At 49.3% G+C, this 17,699-nt stretch overlaps 2 protein-coding genes across 3 annotated transcripts; one reads left to right on the top strand and one right to left on the bottom strand.

Moving 5' to 3' along the window:
* The first annotated feature begins 291 nt into the window (after positions 1 to 291).
* On the top strand, positions 292 to 2,514 carry adob (2-aminoethanethiol (cysteamine) dioxygenase b). Its single transcript, XM_036126226.1, has 3 exons — positions 292 to 546; positions 637 to 1,111; positions 1,174 to 2,514. Exon 3 carries the CDS (start codon positions 1,213 to 1,215, stop codon positions 1,993 to 1,995), a length of 783 nt encoding a protein of 260 aa, XP_035982119.1. The 5' UTR covers positions 292 to 546; positions 637 to 1,111; positions 1,174 to 1,212; the 3' UTR covers positions 1,996 to 2,514.
* Positions 2,515 to 5,489: 2,975 nt separating this feature from the next.
* Positions 5,490 to 16,399, bottom strand: LOC105920771 (E3 SUMO-protein ligase EGR2). Of its 2 annotated transcripts, none has more exons than XM_021312826.2 (2): positions 7,307 to 7,896; positions 5,490 to 7,229 (listed from the first exon to the last, which is right to left on the bottom strand). In XM_021312826.2, the coding sequence occupies exons 1-2, from the start codon at positions 7,422 to 7,424 to the stop codon at positions 6,178 to 6,180; spliced, it is 1,170 nt and encodes a 389-aa protein (XP_021168501.2). In that variant the 5' UTR covers positions 7,425 to 7,896; the 3' UTR covers positions 5,490 to 6,177. The 2 variants fall into 2 exon arrangements, 1 of the variants encoding a protein (XP_021168501.2); XR_004927583.1 differs by lacking the exon at positions 7,307 to 7,896 and adding an exon at positions 15,437 to 16,399 and having other exon boundaries at positions 7,147 to 7,229.
* Between the last annotated feature and the right edge of the window lie 1,300 nt (positions 16,400 to 17,699).

Below are 17,699 nucleotides of genomic sequence, written 5' to 3' on the forward strand. Positions count from 1 at the left end.
AAACTTGTCAGAAAAAACCAACACGAAGCCTTGTTTCCCCCGTGTGACTGTTTGTATTCGAGGAACAGCTGGTTAATGCTACATGTTCTGCGGCATGCTGGGAAATGTAGTGTAATAAGGCGGACAGGTCGACCAGAACCTAGCCAAAACATTTGCATTGATCATTTGATGTTTCCTACTGTCCTGTAACAACATTAAGTCCTCTCCATCAGTACTTACAGATGATTGGTTTTCTTCATTGTGAGAAACTAAGGATTAATTCTGTACAAAACAACTACATGTCCCATGATTCCCTGTGTGCAAACTGCCTGGTGCGGACGTGTTTGACAGTTATTTAAAAATGGGGTTTCGAAGAAGAACCAGAGTGACGGTTAAACTCAGATTTTCTGCCCGCAGGTCATAGATTCAGACATTGTTGTTTTAAATTTGTTCTTTTTCAACAAATCTTCCCACCAAGATGTTCATTAACGATCAAAGCGACTGAATGAACAAGCAGCGAGGAGTGTTAAACATCGACGTCGCTGCCGGTCGAAAATCGTCCTTAATGTAAGTATGGTTATTTTTTTTAATGCTTAAATATTAAATATTCAGACTGGAACTCGTTTAATTTTGTTTTCGTGGAATCGGTTTGAACAGCTCGGCGCCGAACGGACCACAGATCCTTCGGCTCTACGCGGCTTGGCAGCGGAGTGGAGCATCCCGACAGTAACCTATCTGTGAAGCTAGCTGCGGGGCTAAGGCAGGCAGCGGAGTGGAGCATCCCGACAGTAACCTATCTGTGAAGCTAGCTGCGGGGCTAAGGCAGGCAGCGGAGTGGAGCATCCCGACAGTAACCTATCTGTGAAGCTAGCTGCGGGGCTAAGGCAGGCAGCGGAGTGGAGCATCCCGACAGTAACCTATCTGTGAAGCTAGCGGCGGGGCTAAGGCAGGCAGCGGAGTGGAGCATCCCGACAGTAACCTATCTGTGAAGCTAGCTGCGGGGCTAAGGCAGGCAGCGGAGTGGAGCATCCCCACAGTAACCTATCTGTGAAGCTAGCTGCGGGGCTAAGGCAGGCAGCGGAGTGGAGCATCCCGACAGTAACCTATCTGTGAAGCTAGCTGCGGGGCTAAGGCAGGCAGCGGAGTGGAGCATCCCGACAGTAACCTATCTGTGAAGCTAGCTGCGGGGCTAAGGCAGGCAGCGGACCCGGGCAGCGGCGCTCCTGGTGCGGGATGATGCCAGGCGACGGCACCATGACGTCCATCGTTCAGAGAATCGCTCGACAGGCGCTGCTGACCTTCCGCAGCCCGCCGGGACCCGGCGAGGAGGCCGGGAAGGCGTTCGTGGAGAACCACGGCAAGCTGAAGAGCCTGATGACGGAGGTGCGGGCGGCGGACCTGAGGCTCGTCCCGCGCAGAGCCGACGACGGCGCGCCGCGTCCGCCGCCGTTCCCGCACGGCGCGCCGCCGGTCACCTACATGCACATCTGCGAGACGGAGCGCTTCAGCATGGGGGTGTTCCTGCTGAAGAGCGGCGCCTCCATCCCGCTGCACGACCACCCGGGCATGCACGGCGTGCTCAAGGTGCTCTACGGCACCGTCCGCATCAGCTGCTTCGACCGGCTGGAGCGGCCCGGCGGCGGCGGCGGCGGCGGCGGCGGCGGGCTGCAGGCGGCGCCGCCTCCCGGTCCGGCGCAGGCGGGGTCGCTGCGGCGCTCCGTGCTGCGCTCCTCCGCGGAGTACACGGAGGAGAGCGGGCCGTGCGTGCTGTCCCCGGACCGGGACAACCTGCACCAGATCGACGCCGTGGACGGACCCACGGCCTTCATGGACATCCTGGCGCCGCCCTACGACCCGGACGACGGCCGCGACTGCCACTACTACAAGGTTCTGGCGGAACCGGAGCCGAACCCCGCGGAGCGCAGGGAGCAGGAGGTCTGGCTGCTCGAGATCTCCCAGCCCGCTCACTTCTGGTGCGGGGGCGAGCCCTACCCGGGCCCGGAGGTCCACCTGTGACCCGAACCGGGCCCACTGGACCCGAGCCTTCCCGGCAGACTGAGGGGAACCTGTAGGAGCCGCGTCAGTGGGTTCTGACCCGGAAGGAGGGTTCTGCTGCGCATCGACGGTTCTGCAGAACCCCGGAAACGGTACCGGTCGGGCTGCTGCTCTTTAACCTGTTCAGACCTGAACCAGTTAATCACTTTACAGCTGATGGTTCCGATTAGTCTGGGTCATGACGTCACACGCCCAGGGACAGCTGAACACTCTGACGTCATGTGTTTCCTTTATTCTCCTTAAACCAGACTCCGCACTCGTCTTCCTGCTTCCTGCCACATGGAGGAAGGACTGCTCCCCCATCTGGACTCCCGGTTCTGGACCCCCGGTTCTGGACCCCCGGTTCCGGTCTGAGAGCCTGGGGCTGTGATGGTTGCTGGTTGAAATCCCCTGCCTGTGGGGTTGTTGCTGTTGTGTGAGCAGATCTCTGCAGTTAAAGCTGTCAGCGCGGTTCCGAAATAATAAAAACGTGAACATGGAGGTTTGTGTGTGTCTTGGTTTCAGGTTGTCCAGCAGAACCAGCAGAACCGGGCCGTCAGAGGTTCTGCTGGTTCTGAAATGACGCTGAGAACTCGCTGCTGCCACCGTGCGGCTGCAGAGGGAACAGCAGGCGGTCCCTCAGATAAATAAGATGATGGACGTACCTGTAGGGTGCCAAATCCCAGGAGGTTTCCTGTAGGTCCAGGTGTGCACAGGTAGGCTGTGGGTAGTGCTGACTGAGCAGGAGACCACCAGGCTGCACACATGGGGCCCCATGGAGGGGACCATAGTCAGTTGCTCAATGGTACCCCGTCATGTAGAAAGTACGCATGGGCCACAAAACTAACACTTTTTGTTAAAATGGCAAAAAGCTTCTTTATTATTCTTACTGGCTCAACAATAGACTAAACACACAAAATACTTTAATGAAACAAGCCAATTAGTCTGATTTCTGTAGAAAATGAATCTTTTATTTTAGATTTGAAACATAAAGACTTGCAGGTTCACTTATAGGAAACTAGCCATAATAATTTGGGTTTTTGTCTCTTTTCAGTAAAAACAGCAGATTGGCTTCATTCTTACCTTATTTTGCTTAAATAAGGTGTACCCAGGTCTGCCTTTTGGTAAAAAGTTTATGGTCTTATTTACTATTAACTTAAATTAGAAGCAAAGGCTCATAAAAGATCCTGACATTGGTTGCACCTTACATTTTTTGGAAAGGCCAAAAAAATACCCAACTTATTAAAAGTGTATCGCCTCAACCATCTAAACCAAATTTAGGTCATTCTGGAACTGTGACTGATTGTTAAAGAAGTTTATCAGCTCATTTCTCCCATTGTTCAGGTGGTGGATCAGCCAATCAGCTCTCTCTGTTCAGTGGATCAGCCAATCAGCTCTCTCTGTTTCCTCCCTCTTCCTGCTTCAGTCCTCCTCTCTACATTTTATCACTTCAGCAGCTCTCTGGAGGCCTGAGATGCTTTGTGAACAACTTTTATCTTACTGAGGTAAAATTGTAAGAAGACTCTTAGAATTCAGGAAGATTTTTTCCTAACATGGCGTCACCAGGAGCTGCTTTTAGTCCCAGGACTCTTGGTGAAGGCGGGACCAGCAGATCAGATTCTTTGCTTTGTGCAGAACATCTTTTAACCGTCCCCAGAAGTTCTGACACGTTCCTGCGTTTAATGGCTCCTTGGTGGAAGGAGAGGCTTTCATGGGGCGCCGTTAAAGCCACCACTGCCACTAAGTTCCCCCTGGGTAACCTGCAGGAACGTATGAGGCTGTAATGGCGCCCAGGTACCCACTATGTTCTCCATGGTGTTCTGTTAGCAGAAAGAAAGTAGAACTTCTTGACCCTCTGGGTACCCGATAAACCTCCACCGGTACCCTGGAAGCAGCATGTAGGACCCATAGCTGCTAATACCTCAAAGTTATCTGTAAGGAACCTGACGGTACTCTGTAACCCTGCAAATACTTCATGAATCCTCTGTAGGAGTTCCTCTATGTACCCATGAGGAACCATTTACATTTAAGTAAGCAGCAGGTATATGTACTCTATACCCAGGAGGTTCCCTGTGCGTACCCTGAAGGTACCATGAGGTACTACCATGAGGTACTACCAGGCGGTACTACCACGTGGTAGTACCATGTGGTTCTACCAGCCGGTACTAACAGCTGGTACTACCAGGTGGTACTACCAGGCGGTACTACCAGGCAGTACCAGGTGGTACTACCAGGCGGTACTATCAGCCGGTACTACCAGTCGGTACTACCAGGCAGTTCTACCATGAGGTACTATCATGAGGTACTACCAGGTGGTACTACCAGGCGGTACTACCAGGCAGTACCAGGCAGTACTACCAGGTGGTACTACCAGGCAGTACTACCAGGCGGTACTACCAGGCAGTACTACCAGGCGGTACTACCAGGTGGTACTACCAGGCAGTACTACCAGGCGGTACTACCAGGCGGTACGACCAGGCAGTACTACCAGGCAGTACCAGGCGGTACTACCAGGCGGTACTACCAGGCGGTACTACCAGGCAGTACTACCAGGCAGTACCAGGCGGTACTACCAGGCAGTACCAGGCGGTACTACCAGGCAGTACTACCAGGCAGTACCAGGTGGTACTACCAGGTGGTACTACCAGGCTGTACTACCAGGCAGTACCAGGCGGTACTACCAGGCGGTACTACCAGGCGGTACTACCAGGCGGTACTACCAGGTGGTACTACCAGGCGGTACTACCAGGCGGTACTACCAGGCGGTACTACCAGGCAGTACCAGGTGGTACTACCAGGCGGTACTACCAGGTGGTACTACCAGGCAGTACTACCAGGTGGTACTACCAGGCAGTACCAGGTGGTACTACCAGGCAGTACTACCAGGCAGTACTACCAGGTGGTACTACCAGGCGGTACTACCAGGCGGTACTACCAGGCGGTACTACCAGGCAGTACCAGGTGGTACTACCAGGCGGTACTACCAGGTGGTACTACCAGGCAGTACTACCAGGTGGTACTACCAGGCAGTACCAGGTGGTACTACCAGGCAGTACTACCAGGCAGTACTACCAGGCAGTACCAGGTGGTACTACCAGGCAGTACTACCAGGTGGTACTACCAGGCAGTACCAGGTGGTACTACCAGGCAGTACTACCAGGCAGTACTACCAGGCAGTACCAGGCAGTACTACCAGGCAGTACCAGGAGGTACTACCAGGCAGTACCAGGCAGTACTACCAGGCAGTACCAGGAGGTACTACCAGGCAGTACTACCAGGCAGTACCAGGCGGTACTACCAGGCAGTACCAGGTGGTACTACCAGGCGGTACTACCAGGCAGTACTACCAGGCAGTACCATGAGGTACTGTAACTGGTTGGGTCTGCTGGTCCATGTCTGTCCTGGTTTTGTCCTCTCCAGCTGTAGCAGATCTGTTTAACGGTCTAAAGCAACAATCATGACCTCATGACTCCTGAACAAACCAAAGTTTATTTGCATCAACAAGAACATCGGCTGCTGTAGCTCGCCACGTTTGCATAAGAACTCTTCAGCACAGCAGAAGCTCTGGAGTCTGGGTTCAGTCTCTGTCCTTCAGGTGAGAACGTCGCTCCGGAAAGCAAAAATAAAACCAGTAAAACTGCGGAGCATCAGGAGCCGACCTGAGGTCAAAGTTCACTTCCTGCGCAGAACACGCAGAGAGCTGAGCGAAAGGTTCCCGCCATGCGAACATTCAGCGCGTCTCACCTGAGCTGCTGTGGGAATCACTTTAACGCACCGGAGAGGCGGGATTTGGACCTGCCACCGTCTCCTCTGCTCACCTGGTTCTCATCACACCTGGAGTCTGAGCCTCACGCGCTGCGTCACTGAGTTCATGTCTGCTGTCTGGATCCCTGAGCGCACCGGAACCCAGGCAGAGCGGTTCTGGAGCGGAGCGCCGAGGCGCAGACTCGCCGGACGCGTCCTCTTGTTTCCTGGGATCTAAACTAAGATTAGTTGGGATGTGCCGCCACGCGTGCGCGTTTCTACCTGCATAAATAACCAGATGCTGCATTCTGGTGGTTTCTGCACAACGCGGAGACTTTTCTGATGGATTATCTAAGATTTCTGGGCCCTGCTGAGCTGCACCTCGGTCCGCATCCAGGAGGGAGGCGGGCGGCGCGGGTTCTATGAGGCGGAGGACCTTTTCTCCTTCTGCCGCAGGTGGATCTTCATGTGCCTCCTCCTCTCGTCGCTGCGCGCAAACTTCCTCCCGCACTGCTCGCAGGAGAAGGGCTTCTCCCCGGTGTGCGTGCGGATGTGCGTGGTGAGGTGGTCGCTGCGGCTGAAGTTGCGCATGCAGATGCGGCACTGGAAGGGCTTGTGGCCGGTGTGGATGCGCAGGTGTCGGCTCAGCTCGTCGGACCGGGAGAAGCGCCGGTCGCAGCTCTCCGCGGGGCACGGGTACGGCCTCTGGTGGACCGGCGTCTTGCTCGGCCGGTTCGGGTACTTCCTGGGTCTCAGGATGGGTCTGAGGGGCAGGTTCTGGTGACCCGGGAACGCCGCGGCCATCGGGCCCTCCACGGCCGCGGGCGGAGCCGCCAGCGTAAAGTTCCTGATGGTGTTGAGCGGCGTGAGCGGCGGCGGCACCCTGAGCGGGTCCAGCGCGTACGGGAGGGGCTTCCTCTCCGGGAAGGCGGTCTGGAGGTCCCGCTGGCAGCTCTGCTGGTAGAACCCGCCGTACTCAGGCATGATGGAGAGCAGCGCGGGGCCGTCCATGCCGGTTTTGGGCGCTGAGGTGTAGGGCTGAGGCGGGTGGTAGGACACGGAGCAGGTGGATGGCGCCAGGTACGCCCCTGCTGATTGGTCCTGGTATATGTCCCCGCTGCAGGAGTAGGACGGGGCGGGGTGAGGGTGCGGATGAGGGGGCGCGTACATGTGGCTGATGTCCGGCGGGCCGTGCGCCATGCCGCCGCCTCCTCCTCCTCCTCCTCCGGGTGCGTAAATGTCTGGAGAGGGCGCAGCTGATCCGGGGTCCGGCGCAGGCGCGTTGCTGCCGATGTCTGCGCTGACCACGTTGATGGTGTCCCCGGGTGTCCACGGTCCTCCCGCGCCCCCGGAGTCCACTGAGAACCTGCCGGTGAACGCCACGGGATGCGTGCGTAAAGTGGCCGCGTACTGCGCCAGTTCTCCGTGGATGTGCAGCTCAGGTGTGCCCCGCCCCTCAAACAGAAGCTCACCTGGAAAACACAGAAAGCGGACATGGTTAGCGGCGTCCTGGGAGGCTGTGGGTGCGGCTGGGCGGCTCACAGCTTACCGCCTCCATCCTCCTCTCCCACCGGCTCTTCCTTAAAAACAGTCAGCCCCCCCTCCGCTGCGTCCGCCGCTCTGCCCAGACACGCAGGACCCTCGTCCAGCAGCACCTTGGCGCTCATTACGCGCTGAGGTGAGTTCACCTGATCCGTTCTCCTAAGGCGTCTCTGCTCTGCTCCTAAGCGCTGCCCGTCATGCTAACCCCGCTTTTTCCGCCTCCCGGCTCTTTTACACGGCTCCCACGCGCAGCGGTATGGTTATAAAGGGAATCACCGGGTGTCCCCCTGACGTCACTGACCAAATATGGACTTGGCATCAAAAAAAGAGGGAACTCCACGAATAGAACAAGTGGAGCTGCCGTGAGGACGCATGCGGGAATAATGAAGAATAACAAGTGAATCCCCGCGTTAAAATTAGACTTTTAGCTTTTAATTCGTGGATTTATTCCCAAAGACCATCCCACGTCCACGTCACGCTCCGTTTTCAGAGGAACAGCCTCATCCATCCATCGGACTCGGAATTCCGGCCGCGGCGTCTCCATAAAAGGGTCTCCGGTGAGGTGGCGGAGCTCCGTCTGCTTATATGGCCGCTATCCGGCGGAGCGGCGCCAGATGAGCCCACACACGGGCTGCTGAAGCCCGGAGCCCGGAGCCCGGAGCCCGGAGCCCGGAGCCCGGAGCCCGGAGCCCGGAGCCCGGAGCCCGGAGCCCGGAGCCCGGAGCCCGGAGCCCGGAGCCCGGAGCCCGGAGCCCGGAGCCCGGAGCTACCGTTCACCTGCGGAGAGGAGGAGGCCGTCAGGGCCTGAGAAGCTCCTCAGTTCACACAGCAGCTGGTGCTGAAACATGGGCCACATTCATCCATTCATCCATTTATCATTCATCCATCCATCCACCCAACCTTCATTAATTCATCCATCCATCCATCCTCCATCCATCCATCCATCCATCCATCATCCATTCATCCATCCATCCACCAAACCTTCATTAATCCATCCATCCATCCATCCATCCATCCTTCATTAATCCATTCATCCATCCATCCATTCTTCATCCATCCATCCATCCATCCACCCATCCATCCTCCATCCATCCATCCTTCATTAATCCATCCATCCTTCATCCATCCATCCATCCATTCATCCATCTATCCATCCATCCTCCATCCATTCTTAATCCATCCATCCATCCATCCTTAATTAATCCATCCATTCATCTATTCATCCATCCTTCATTAATCCATCCATCCATCCATCATTAATCCATCCATCCATCCATCCATCCATCCATCCATCCATCCATCCATCCATCAATCCTTTATTAATCCATCCATCCATCCATCCTTAATTAATCCATCCATTCATCTATTCATCCATCCTTCATTAATCCATCCATCCATCCATCCATCCATCCATCCTCCATCCATCCTCCATCCATCATCCTCCATCCATCCATCCATCCATCCATCCTTCATTAATCCATCCATCCATCCATTATTCATCCATCCATCCATCCATCATTCATCCATCCATCCTCCATCCCTCATGGATGGATGAACCCATTAATACTGTGTTATTAAGTTGTTACTGATGGTCGTGTTGTGGTGAACGGCTTCAGGAACGTCTCAGTTTGCTGTAATTCATCCAATAATGAATTACAGCAAACTGTAGCAGCAACACTTTGGTCCAGTCCTCTAACCTGGCTAGAGTCAGGTTACCAGTCCTCTCCTCAATGGCTGAAATCACAACAACAATCTCAGAATGAGAACTGGTCCTATGCTAAGTCTCATACAGGTTGTTCATGCTAAAATAAACTCAGCTCTGGCTGAATTTATTTAGTTTTTTAAGCAAAGTGGGTCATAATTCCTCCGCATTGATGTAAAGGACGTGTTTCCAGTTATGGCTGCTGCCCCTGGTGGATCACTACTTCAAATAGAGCCAGGATGATTTCCATTAACTAATTAAATTATCAGTTGAAAGTTTTAAGTATTAATCTTATTACTTAAATTATTAAGATGACTTAGGTGTCACCTGTAATTATAGCTGCTATAACTCAGTACTATCTCTGTGTTTACGCTCCTTTAGCTGCTGGGGGACTCTGCTTTTTTCTCCTACTACTCTCCAGACGTCATCTGTAGTTATTGCTGCCATAACTCAGTGATTTCTCTGTTTTTAGGTCCACTGAAAGTCCTCCAGTTCAACGGTGGATCACACTGAGCCTGGTTCTGGTTCTGCTGGAGGTTTCCTCCCATAAAATGGACTCTTTCATTTCTACCGCTGCCACAAAGACGGCTCAGAATGACAGATTCCTGCAAATACCTTAAAGCAGTGGACTGGACTTCCTTAGAGGATAAACTTTTTATGAGTTATTTGATGCTATTCTAAATTAGCATCAGATTTGTATTCATCCTGTTTTGTCTTATTAAACAAACGTTGTCGTATTTAGTCTGTTTTCATGTAATCATACAGCGGAGCTCTCTGGGGTCTTGTTGGCTGGAGAGCAGCTACTGCAGTGGATGTTAGCTGTGTGGAGTTTAGTCCACGTCTACCTGGACCAAAGTGTCTATTACCAGTGTTTCAGTTCGCCCAGAGTTATCGGCTCAGGAACTGACTTCCTCCATCATTCATCTATTCATCCATTCATCCATTCATAGGTAGAAAGAAATGATCCAGATGAGCTGAGAACTGCTGCTTTAACTTCCTCTAAGCCTAACCATCTTACTGAAGTCCTCCACCGCTGCAGGTCCTCAGCCAGATCTGGTGGAGAGCATCTGTGAACATCAGCGTTTAGGTCTTGCCTCAGGTTTTTAGATGGATTCGGGTCTGGACTTTGACTAGGCCACTCTGAGCCAGCCTTGGTATCTCTGGCTGTGCTTGACCTGCTGGAGGCTGAACTCTGACCACCTTCTCTGTCTCTGCTGGAGACCAGCGTGCCCTCAGCATGATTGGGCCGCCACCGTGCTTCACCGTGGACAGGCTGCCTCCACGCCTTCCTCTGAGGGCCACACAGGGTCAGGTCCAGCTCCATGGCCTGATGCTTCATGGCTCTCTGGGCCGCTGGCCTTCCTGCTGCTGCTCTGCTACACGGGTCTGATTTATAAAGGGCTCCACGGACAGTCCTCTTGGTTCTCTAATGTTCTCCTGGTCAGTCCAGGTGGACGTCCATGTCCTGGTAGGTCTGCAGGAGGTCCATCCTCTCTCCAGGTCCACATGATGATCAGAAGAACCTGAGAACCTGACTCTGCTGTAGACTGGACCAGAACCTCTTCCATGACCCGTCTGCTGGTCTCCATGATGCTGGATGTTCTCTAAAGAACCTCTGAGGCCAGAACCAGAACATCCAGACTGCTGAAGGTGTTCTTTGGTTTTATAACTGAAGGAGGCTGATTGTAAATGTTGACCAACCATAAACCTGCTATCTGCTTCAGCTGCCCCGTCTCTCCTCCGCTCCTGCAGGAGGAACCTTTTGGGCAGGAGGTGGAACCAGAACACATTTCCGCCGGTGTCGGAGGTTCTGATCAGAGAGGCGAGGAGCCTTCTGCTGAGTCTCAGAGCAGGAGGACTCTGCAGCTCAGAGCCTTTTCAACGCCCACAGATCCAAAAATGTTGCCGTGCATTGTGGCTGTGTGGCGCGCCGCCCACCCCGTGGCAGATGGGGGTTTGGTGGCTGCGCACACACACACACACACACACACACACACACACACACACACACACACACACACACACACACACACACACACACACACACACACACACACACACACACACACACACACACACACACACACACACACACACACACACACACACTCAGCTCTGACGTGTCGTGGACTCACAAACACTCCCACGCTCTCCGGCTCTTCTCTGCACCAAACAGACTCCATCTTCGCTCCTCTTCTCCTCTTCCTCTCACAATCTCTCGCTTCACGTCTTTATTTCTCGCTCTCCCTGCTCAGACGCACACCAGCGCTCCGCCGGCTCCGCGGGGACGCCGCCCCCCCACGGCCACCCTTCGCCCACGCTCCTGCGGCCCGCGGGGCTCTGGGGGGTTGCTGGTTTTGTGTTGGGCGGCTCGGGGTGTCAGCCGGGGGTCCGGCGGCTCGGCGGAGCCCACCGGGCCGATTAATCATCTGTCATCCGTGGGTTTTTGTTAATATGGATCTTTGTCTTCATCTGCAGCTCATGGCGGGCCTGCTGGCCGCCTGCTGCCCTCTTTAACGTTTCAGCAAACAGAAAAACAGCCAAAGAACCAAAGCAAACTTCTCTTTTAAGGTAGAACCTTGGGCAGCTGGCCGAGCAGCCGCGGTGACCTTTGACCCCTCACTCCTAAACTCCAGAGAACGCCGTTTTCTGGACCGGTTCTCCCACCCAACAGAAACCTTCCTCACACTAAGGCTCTTTGCAGATATACGACCCGGTTTGTGTTTTTAAAGTCACACTTTGTTCTTTTCCTCCTTTTTTCCTCCTTTTATCTCCAGTTTTAAACATTTTGTGGTTTTTTTTGCATAATTAAAGCAAAGAAAAGTTGCCTCTCAGGTCTGAATGTTCTGAGAAGCAGAACCAGGCGGTTCTGGACGTATTCTGGCCGTTTTTAGGAGTAGCTCTGCTGCTTTGTCTCAGCGCTCAGGCTGTAGGCGTCGGTGCGTCATTGTGGAGGGAAAGCCTCCTCCTGGTGGGTCCGTTCAGAGAACCGGGCAGAACCGGGCAGAACCGGGCAGAACCGGGCAGAACCGGCCCATCGATCCACAGCCTCCCTCTGATTGCATATTCATGGGGAGCGTATCGACTGCTGCGGGTCGCACAGATCGATCCTGGGTGATGGGCCGGCCCACCAGAACCAGACCAGGATAATGCACCGCTTCAAACGGACCGACGGACCAAATGTTCTGGTTTGGAGTAACAAAAACTGATTTTATAAGTTTGGCTGAAAACAGAAACATTTTATGGCTCTTCACTTTTAGACGCGCTCGTTTTGGGTCTCCCTCCATCTGTGAAGGTTAAACTAATAAAACTTAAAGCTGCACAAACGTCACGTTTTAAAAGAGGACAAAGAGCTGAAGTCCTGCGGACTGAACGCTGCTGCAACACGCCTCAGATGTTTCTATTCATCTGCAGATAAAATCAATACTGCAAACATCAGATCTGATAAAATGTTAAAATATGTTCTGTACTGTTGGACCCTAATCTCTGCACCTTCATCTTCATCCTCCTCTTCCTTCTCTGTTCTTGGTTCTTTTTTTATTTAATTATTCATCCTAGGAAATCTGTAAAAATGTTCTGTCTGTAGATTGATTGATTTCATATTTAAACATCTGTGGCTGCAACTAAAACCCAGATGAGAATTTTTTTAATTTGTCTTTATTTTATCAGTGTGTAAAATACAAAGACTTCATGATTTTCAGGTCAGGAGAAGAATAAACAAAGCACTTTGTAAACTACAGCAAAGCATAATATTTTAGGGGTTTTCTTTTCTTTTTTAACCTCCTTTTGTGTCTTTTGTTTATAAAATATTAACTTTTACATGTTTAGAATTTTCATTTTATCACAACTAGCTGTGAACAAATTCTACTTTAAAACAAAAGCACTACATTTTTAAAGGTTGATTGAAAACAAATTTAATTTAAATATCTATATTTAACATTTTCTGTGGTTTATAGCATTAAATACCCTCAGATATAGTTTTATTCATCCTAATACGTGTCTGAGCAACTCATTCAGGGGTGGCTGATCATTTCTAACCTTTTTCTAGTTATTTGCGTCGTCATATTTAACTATTATTCAGCTTTAAGTTAATCTAATGCCTAAAACACTAAATACAGGCCAATAAATGACATCTTGTGTTTTTCAGTCAATAAAGACGCCATGAAGCAGAAAACAATGACTGAAAGTAAAAGATTGTAGAATGAAGGTTTTATTCAAAGGCTCCACATTTTGAAGAAAAGAAATGCATTTTTTTTAAACACATTTGTAAAATAAAACAGGTACAGATCATAAAACTCTCAAATATTTAGTATTTTGTTGCATTTCAGGGTTCTGATCTGCAGAGAACACATTTAAGCCCTTGTTCTAACAGAGATCTCTGCAGGTTTCTCCACCACTTCAAACTGAACCACAGAAGAAAAGACAACCTTTAAAATCTGAATTATTGTTTTTTTCAGTCATTTCCCCCACTTTTAAACTGAAAAGTGTTAAAATTAAAGATCGCAGTGCTGAATTTTTACACCAAATGTCCCAGCTGTGACATCCAGACGACATTTAAACATCCTTTACTCTTTATTGTGAGCCTTAAAGTTTAGCCTAAAAGAAACTGGCAAACAGAATAAAGTTGAATTAATTACTTTGGCTTCAAAATATGTGAATAATATTAGAAATTGTTATGAAAATCTGCTGTTTTTCAATGGGGAACATGTCTGAGTTCATTATTTTAAGCCTTTTTGTGACTCCTGGCATTTTAGCGACTAAAACTAAACGGGAAAGTAACCATGAGGGTAAAATCTGTACAGAAAGACAGACCGCTGCCGTTTATTCACCAGCATGAGAGCAACTGAAAGGGAAAATGCGCAGGTCAGAAAAAGCTCCTGACTGTCGACTTTGATTAATTTCCCTGCAGTTTGGATGCAAATGCAAAGAAAATGAATTAGAAATCCAACAATCGTAACATTTTAAAACACAATCTGTGCAGGTTCTTCCACTTTCATCAGTGTTTTAAAACCTGAAGCCCTGAAACAAAAAATGCCTCTTAATTAATAATAATGAAAAGTTTTAAACTGTTTTCTCTAGTTTTCATGCAGGAACGTTTCTCTAAATGAATCTGAGAGGATTTTTGTTTTTATTCAATGAACTTCCTGTTTTCTTTACGTGAACCAATCATTTGCACATTTCATGTTTATTATTCCCAGGTTTTCATTTACTTTTTTTTTTTTTTAAATGACTGAACATAGAAATTAAAACTCCAAGTGTGTGAAGCAAATGAAAAAGAAATAAAAACACTTTTTTTAAACAGAGTTTGTGACTTATTTTCTGATTAACTGTCAGAAAATCAACCTTAAAATAAACATGAGCTGCTTTTCAGAGGCTAACTCATCATTTTCCGCCTTTAACACGCTGCTCCATGCTGGTTATTAATTATTAAACTAAACTGGACTGAAAGGCAAAAAACACACAAATCCTCACGTTTTTCAGCCAGTGAACAAAACTCAGAAGGTTAGAATCTAATTTAAAGCTCTGAACCGTGAACTTATCACCAAAAACATGCTAACAACGTGAAAGCTCTATAAAAAGATCCTAAACCACTAGAAATATAATTTTCTGTTGTATTTAATGGTTTTATTTCTTTAGAAACATTTTATGAAATGCATCTCTGCACTTTGTTCTCCACTTTCACCAGTTTAGACATTTTAAAAAAATTACAATGAAATAAAAATAAAAGCCACTAAAGTTTGAGAAATTTCAGTTTTCAGTAGATTTTAAAGTTGATAATATTTAAATGTTTTTCCAGCTCTGAGGGGCTGAAACTAAGACTTTCTTTTAAACACTTAGTTTCTTAATTCTCTCCTTTTGTCTTCATGGAGCCAGTGAGTGTAACATTGTTAATTTGATGTTTTTAATTTCCATTTCATTTTAAGGTAAAGGCTCTACATATAAAAAAAAACAGATGTGTTAATTTGGCCTGTAAAACAAATTAGAAAATCTTTTCAAAACAAAATATGCAACTTATTTTGGGACCAGTAATGAGAGCTTTTGGTATTATTTGGATTAATTCCCATTAAAACACGCCTGAGTTCTTCCTTTATAAGGAAAACAGATATTTTTCAGTGGTTTTCTGCCTCGTTGTGTTTAAATGTTGCAGTGAAAACAGAGTTTCTCTTGTTTTCTACCAAAAAAGACTCCATGCAGCTGCAGAAATGGACTAAAAGCATTTTTTTTTCATTTTAAGGCACCAAACTGTAAACTTGACTGATTCTGATGCTTTGCTGCAGTTTTCTGGAGGCATTTCTGGATAAAATCTGCCTTCCAAGGAGAACCTTCAGTGGTTTAGAGCTGCACAAAGCTTTCAACCTGCCGTGAAGAAAGGCCTCGGCAGACTTTCTGCTCCGCCACACCAAACATTTAGAGAAACGTGAGAAAAGGACCAACCTGAACGGGACTCGCCCCTCAGGGTCGCCTCCAGACAGAACGTGAGGATCTACCAGGAGAACGGCGACCAGAACTTCTCCGTCCGACTGCAGGTCTGCGTTTGGCCGTGGGCCCAGACGTGGCCGGCTCCTGCGGGTTTCTGACCGGCCCTCAGCAGAACTGGGGAGAAAAGGGGCTGATCGGCATCCGGGGCCCGAGTGGGCCGCCGATCACAAAAAGACACAGAGAGGCAGGGAACGAGTGGGAGGGAGGGAACAATACGGCCGGTCCCACCTCGGCTTGCTTCCTCCCTCGCACTTAAAATTGTTATGGAAATGAAGCGGACAGCAGATTGGAGAGAGGACGGAACCTCAGACCCGATCAGGAGGACAGAACCTTCTCAAACCGGGTCAGGAGGACGTACGTCCACCACGCTAATGTCCCGGTGCTTCCAGGAGATTCATGAGGGAAGAGAAGCAGGCCCAGAGCATGCTTTACCCCCCGCCGTACCTCACAGTGGGCCTATTCCACAGTTTCACAGCAGAACCACCAGAACCGCTCCTCACTGTTTGGGCCCAGCTCAACCTGATGTCCTTCACAGCTCCAGGTTCCTGCAGCGTCTACAGACTCTGGACCTTCACACGTCAGTCAGTTCTTCTGCTCATTGGCTGGATTCTGCAGAGGTTGACTGAAGCTGAGGAGCATCGGACCAGGGATGGACCCAAAGGTTGGAGACCCTGGTCCGATGGTTTCTACGGAGACTTGGGGGCCCCAGGGGCCACTCTTTGCTGCGGTCCTCTAACAGCGAGCCTTGAAGATAAACAAGGGTCCACGTTGGTCTCAGGTCCAGATGTTTGGTCGCTGCAGACATCTTCAGGTCAGCACCTGACTTCTGAGGATCGGCCCACGTCTGCTCGTCTGCTTGCTTTTCCCACTGGACAACAGGAGGAGATAACAGGAGGAGGTAACAGGAGGAGGTAACAGGAGGAGATAACAGGAGGAGGTAACAGGAGGAGGTAACAGGACGAGGTAACGGGAGGAGGTAACAGGAAGGGGTCTGTTTGTCCGCCATTAGGAACCCCCGGTGGAGCAGGAAGTGATGCAATACTGGATCCATGTTTGTAGGCCCTCAAAGCAGCTTCAGGTAAAGATGGAGGCGCTGTAACAATAATGTTGTTTGCCTCTTGATTCTTAAAAGAACTGGAAACTTAAAAGTCCATGAACTAGAAACTGAGCAGAGAACCACCTTCAGGCGACCCCATTCAGTGGCAAACACACATCTGGATTCAATTGATGTAAATCTATTGAAAGTTATAAATATCACAGTTTTACAGGCAGAAAATAGGATGCCTGCTTGGCAGAGAGCAGCCCAGAAAACGGATGTGGAAGCAGTTTGGTTTTATGCATCACATGGAGCAGAAAGACTTGGCGTGCATAATATGTGGAGGTTAGAGTGTTTGTTGACAAAAGGATCAAATTTGATAAAATCATATCTGCTGATGTGGCGTCTTTTCTGTTTACTGAGGCGAACAAGAGAATTCGCATGCATGACTTTGGAAGGTGCCTTGAGATGTCGTGTATTATGAATTGGCGCTATATAAATAAAATTGAATTAAACTGAATTACTCAAGTCTGACTGTCCAGGTTCAACCTGAAAGCAGCAGACTGTAATATGCTAAAAGAAGCCCTACATCATGAGTCCTACAGCAAGCTCCCATGTTTCTATGACGCTGCATACCTGTAAAGTAAATTTGTTAAAATCTGAAATAACTTTTGTTCTGATGTTAAAACAAACAGGCATCATTAACAGTTTATTTATATGTTTTGTTGCAGTTTTATGAGGAAATTAAGAAAAAAGTGGCGTTGACGCCATCTGGACCTGCAGCCTTCCTCGCTTTGGTCTTTCTAAAATCGTTTATATTTATATTTAATGAGTTAAACCAACGTAATTTTTGTTGCTGATCGCAATAAAATCGCTTTCTTTTCCGAGAATGAATAAAAAAATAAACACAAACAGTGAATATCAACATTTCTAGAACTGAATGTGTTTAAACTATATTTCTCATGACTCCATCCATCCAGTTTGATGAGTAAAATTGTTAAAACCTAAAATAACTTTAGTTTTTTATTTTAAAAAAACAGGCATCGTTAATAGTTTATTTATAATATGATTTGTTGCAGTTTTATGAAGAAACTAAGAACGAAAGTTCAGTTAAACGCTTTCAGAGTGATGTCGCCCTCTAGAGGAGCTACCATGGTACTGCCTTCTCCAACTCCCGTGATG

The sequence above is a fragment of the Fundulus heteroclitus genome, chromosome 22 (assembly GCF_011125445.2).
Source record: "Fundulus heteroclitus isolate FHET01 chromosome 22, MU-UCD_Fhet_4.1, whole genome shotgun sequence".
In the NCBI taxonomy this organism is placed as follows: Eukaryota; Metazoa; Chordata; class Actinopteri; order Cyprinodontiformes; family Fundulidae; genus Fundulus; species Fundulus heteroclitus.

Excerpts from the sequence above, each read along its gene's own strand:
- adob (XM_036126226.1), top strand. The coding sequence starts at position 1,213 with ATGATGCCAGGCGACGGCACCATGACGTCCATCGTTCAGAGAATCGCT.
- LOC105920771 (XM_021312826.2), bottom strand. The coding sequence starts at position 7,424 with ATGAGCGCCAAGGTGCTGCTGGACGAGGGTCCTGCGTGTCTGGGCAGA. Across the intron at positions 7,230-7,306 it reads GGGAGAGGAGGATGGAGGCG|GTGAGCTTCTGTTTGAGGGG; the intron begins GTAAGCTGTGAG and ends TGTGTTTTCCAG.